Source organism: Dipodomys ordii, unplaced genomic scaffold, assembly GCF_000151885.1.
Source record: "Dipodomys ordii isolate 6190 unplaced genomic scaffold, Dord_2.0 Scaffold11, whole genome shotgun sequence".
NCBI lineage: Eukaryota > Metazoa > Chordata > Mammalia > Rodentia > Heteromyidae > Dipodomys > Dipodomys ordii.
In genome coordinates, this window is record NW_012267227.1 from 4,631,475 (window position 1) to 4,636,368 (window position 4,894).

General features: G+C 45.4%; 1 protein-coding gene across 1 annotated transcript; it reads right to left on the reverse strand.

Annotated features, from left to right (window-relative positions):
* Window positions 1-2,374: 2,374 nt before the first annotated feature.
* LOC105980944 (sperm motility kinase-like) lies at window positions 2,375-3,907 on the reverse strand. The gene has a single exon (XM_013009932.1). The coding sequence runs from the start codon at window positions 3,905-3,907 to the stop codon at window positions 2,375-2,377; it is 1,533 nt and encodes a 510-aa protein (XP_012865386.1).
* Window positions 3,908-4,894: the final 987 nt, after the last annotated feature.

Consider the following 4,894-nt stretch of genomic DNA (forward strand, 5'->3'; position numbering starts at 1 on the left):
CGGTCATATATCTGACTACCCACATGAGGATCTAGAGACACGGATTCAGTGGTAGAGCACCGGCCTAAGAACCACAAGGCTCTGAGTTCAACTCTGGTATTGAAAAAATTAAAAGGGCCAACTCTAGGGCCTGTGGCTTTTGGGGTGGTAAGGGAGCTGCTCCTCTACTTCATTTGGAAGAAAGCAGGGGAGGAGAAAGGAGACAGGGCTCTCTTGGGGACATAGCCCAGTTCTATTTTCCCAGCTCTACCTAGCATTGGGCCCAGGGCTCATCCACCCACACCTCTCCAACTGGATGAGTCTGTACAACACAACCAGAAATGACCTGGCAGAGGCCTTGCTGGGCTGATTCGGGTTGAATCCTGGACATGGCTGACCTTACTTAAGAAATGAGGTCTAACATGAAGCAACTTCTCTAGCCATAAAAGAAATGCAAATCAAGACAACATTGAGATTCCACCTCACCCTCATTAGAATGCCTCACCCCAGTTAGAATGGCTATAATCAAGAAATCTAGTAACAACAGATACTGGAGGGGAGGGAATGTGGCCAAAAGGGAATCCTACTGCATTGTTGGTGGGAGTAAACTTGTTCAGTATGGAGGTTCCTCAATCCCACTTTTGGGCATTCACCCAAACAATCACCAACAAGGTCATACCAAAGTTACTAGCACAACCATGTTTATCGCAGCATTATTCACCATAGCTAAGATATGGAACCAACCCAGATGCCCCTCAGTAGATGAATGGATCAAGAAAATGTGGTATGTACAATGGAAATCTGTGCCTCCATCAGAATGAATGACATTGCCCCATTTGTTAGGAAATGGAAAGATTTGGAAAAAATTATATTAAGTGAAGTAAGCCAGGCCCAAAGAAACATAGGTCCCATAATTTCCCATGTTTACATATCTAGGACAAGCAGAGAAGGTCAAAGGCTATGTACATATGACTACATGAGATAATGTTAAGCAAAATGTACCCCAAGACAGGGACATAAGTAGTTTTTCTCTTTCTTGCTATTGTTTTTAATGAACTTGTAATGTGCTATGTGATTCCTTTGTTTCTTTTGTATGTTCTTTCCCCACGGTATAACCCCTGTTTTCACTGTATTTGATTCCAGTGCTCTGCATCTTGTATATACATTTTTGTAATTTGGGGAGGGGAAAGGGGATAATAACAGAATATCTAAATGGGGATGCAGGTTGACCCATTGTGACAACGAGATGTACAGGACTCTATGTTGAATACGAACTTTACAATGGGGGGAGGGAGGAGTTGGGGAGGTGAGGAGGGAAGTGATGGTAGGGGAAAAACAAAGGAGGAGATAACAATGCTCGATAGGAAATGTACTCATTACCCTATTCGTGTAACTGTAACCCCTCTGTACAATATTTTTACAATAAAAAATATTAAAAAATAAAAAGGGAAGAAAAAAGAAATCAAGTACTAATGTCATATGTCGATTCCATAGATTATGAGATATATTGATCAAATTAATAAAACTTGTTTTAAGTAGATTTTTAAAAAATGAGGTCTAACGTGACTGGTCCTCATGTCCAAGGGGCAGAAAGGCAAGAGGATGATCCTCACAAACATGGAAGAAAGGACATATGATAGCTCAGGTATGGGAGTGTTTCAGGAGTCACTGCTTGGCAGAGGGCCTTGTCAGCTCAGCTCTACCCAGGAAGACTAGAGAGGTCAAGCAGGGTGTTAGATGCCTCCTGCCAGGAATTCCAACTACAGAGTCTGGTACCAATTGCACACCTACCTACCTGCTGGACAGGGAGGAGACATTCTGGTGCAAGCATGCCTGGCACACACTTCTGTGCGCTTCATGCCTAGCTTCTTCCTGGTGGGGTTGGAGTCCATAGCTCAGGCCGATCCCCCACACTCGGCCTCAGGAGCCCTGTCGACCCAGGGCCTTCAGTCACTGTTAAAGCACAAAGAGACAAGGGAAACGCTCTCTTAACTCATGCTGAGGATAAATATAAGACAGTCCTGACTATGGTTGCCCTTCATTGTGGGCATCTGTTCTGTCAGATTCTTCCCATCTGAAACTCTGCTCCCTACCCCATTGCCTCGGCTCAGACCTGCTTTCTTTTGCCTCCAGTTCTCCTTCCCTTCCTTGCTCTCCTCCAGCCTCTGTGAACTCTGTCTACCAGCTTGCACTTCCCCCATTGGAAGATTGGGTGCAGGAGGATTGGTCTTTGGGTGGTGATACAGACATAATGGAGAGAGATTCAATCACCCCACCTCTAATTTGTGCCTTGTGCACACCATTAGTGATAAAAGCAATTTGTTGGTTGAATAGGACCCCCACAAAAAAGGTGTCAATCCCATAAAGTGCAGCACACACAGCTGACCTGCCTCACCTACCTAGTGTCGTCGCTGTCTGTTCTCTGCCCTGGAACTATTTTGTTCCGGGATTTCCTCCTCCGGGCAGACAGACAGGAACACAGTGACCTGAGGGCCCTCATGACTCTCTTTCGAAATGTTTTCCAGAGTCTGGGCCTGACCTCTGGAGGGCAGGTGGATGCACTCTCTCTGCCACTCCTAGCATCGGAGTTTTCCTGGTTGTCACTGTTGGAGGGAGTCCCAAGGGACAGGCTGGACAGGTCTCCAAAGTGGGATTGGCCGACATTGCCCTCAATGGAGGACCCAGGCTCTGGAGTATTTTCACAGGGTAGTCTGGAAACGGCCTGGCTGCCCATGTGGGAGAAGGGAATAGCGGGCAAGGAGACATGTTTCACGCTCAGGTTTTGTGAACTTTGGTCCTCCTCCTCCTGCTGGAATCTCAAAGGGGAGAGGGTGAAAGAATGAAGGTTGGAGACACTGCCCTTCCTCCTCCTAGCCACAGTGATGGGAGGTTTTGAGGGGGCTAGGCAAGGCACTTTGCCTGAAGACCTTGGTTTGCCATCACTGCTGGAGCCCAAGCCCCGAGGCATCTGATGATACAGAATAAGGTACGTGGCCATGGTATCATCAAACTTCCTCTTTCTCAGAGAGTCCTGGATTTCCCGGGCTTTGTAGCCCATGGTAGTCATTGTGGCCACGATCTCTGAGTATGAGCATTTGGGGAGAGTGGTCTTTACATCCCTGCCATTGCCATTGTGTGAGTGGTTCAGCCAAGGATGCTGGATGACATAATCTAGGGTAGCCCTCTTCTGCCACTCCAGCATCAGCAGTTGATTTAGCAGGTCTTGGGCTTCTTCCGTGATGTTGCTCGGAAGCAGAAGCCATATGTACTGCTGGGAATTGTTAAAGATGTGGAAGGGGATTATGCCCACAAGCATGTTGTATAAGATTATTCCTAAGCTCCACATGTCAACAGCGGTGCCATCATAGCCGTCATTGTAGAACATCTCTGGGGCAGTGAAGGGCACTGTGCCACAAAAATTAGTGAACTTCTGCCCTGGCTTAAACTGAGTGCTGAGCCCAAAGTCACAGACTTTCAGGGTTTCTCTGCCGTCGACTAAGATATTACGAGGCTTGAGGTCTCTGTGGCTTATGTTCCGTGCATGTAGGTATTGCACAGCACAAGTTATTTCATAAAAAAATTGTTGGGCCTTCCCTTCCTTTAAGTAACTTTTAGCCTTGATGTAATCTCTCAAGTTGCCGTTTATTGCATGCTCTAGGATGAAATAGATGTTTCTAGAGTCTTCTAAGATGTGGTACAGCCGTATGATGTTCTGATGGCACAACCTTTTCATAATATTGGCTTCAGAAGAATCATAGGATAAGTGTGGGTCATTTTTGGCAACTATTTTGACGGCAACCTGGGTTTGTGTTAGTTTATGCCAACCAAGTTTCACGCTGGAAAAGCCTCCTTTTCCGATGGTTTTTAAAACCCAGTAATGGTCATTGAGATGTTCCTTGTGATAGTTGATTCTCTCAAGGTGTCTCATGGTCCCCTGTCTTGCTTGTATGCTCAGCAGCGGCTCAAGCTATAACAGGTCAATAACAATTAAAAGTGACTTTATAGTTATGCAAGTTTACATTTTAAACTAGAACTAGAACTAGGAGATTATGTTTCCAGTTGCGGGGGGGGGAGGGGGGGAGGTCACTTGCTTAACAGGCTCGAAGCCTTCAGTGAAATGCCAGTACCGTGAAAAAAAATTGCTAAATGAAATAGGGGTAGATCCATGGATCATTTCTGGAGAGCCTGTGTAGCAAGCACAGACCCCAAGTACAGCAAAGACATCTCAAATCGTCTTAGAAATAAGGACAACACAAACCCCAAAGCATATAGGAACAAAAAGAGCAACAAAAAGTTCATGCAAAACCTGGGCACTAGTGGCTCCCACCTGCAGTCCTAGCTACAAAGAAGACCATGATCAGAGGACAGTGGTTGGAAGCCAACCCAGGCACAAAGTCCATGAGATTTTTTTATTATCTCCAATTAACCACCAAGAAGCCAGAAGTTGAGCTGTGTGGCTCAAGTGGTAGAGTGCTAACCTGGAGCACAGACGCTCAGATACAGCAGACACAAGTTGAATTTAAGACCCAAGATTGGCAAAAAAGACAAACTAGAAACTAGGAGAACACAAAGATCAGTGAAAGCAAGGGTAAACAAAATTCACCTTTCTATATAGCCAACCAGAAACAGGAGCTAAGACCTAAGTAATAAAATGGCAGCTGATGATAAAATGACAACAGTCTTCATCTCAAAATCATTACTAGGGTATAGTTTGAAAAGGAAAAATCTAGAAGGAAAAGTGAAATGTTGAGGCACATGTAATTTATCAATATTGAAGCTGGAAAACATATGAAAAATCTCTCAGACTGAAATTGGATGGATTTACTCCCAAACTTGTTGACGCCCAAACTTGTATGGGGAATTTATTTTTTGGGGGGTGGGGGGCGTCCGGTAGTGGGGCCTGAACTCTGGGCCT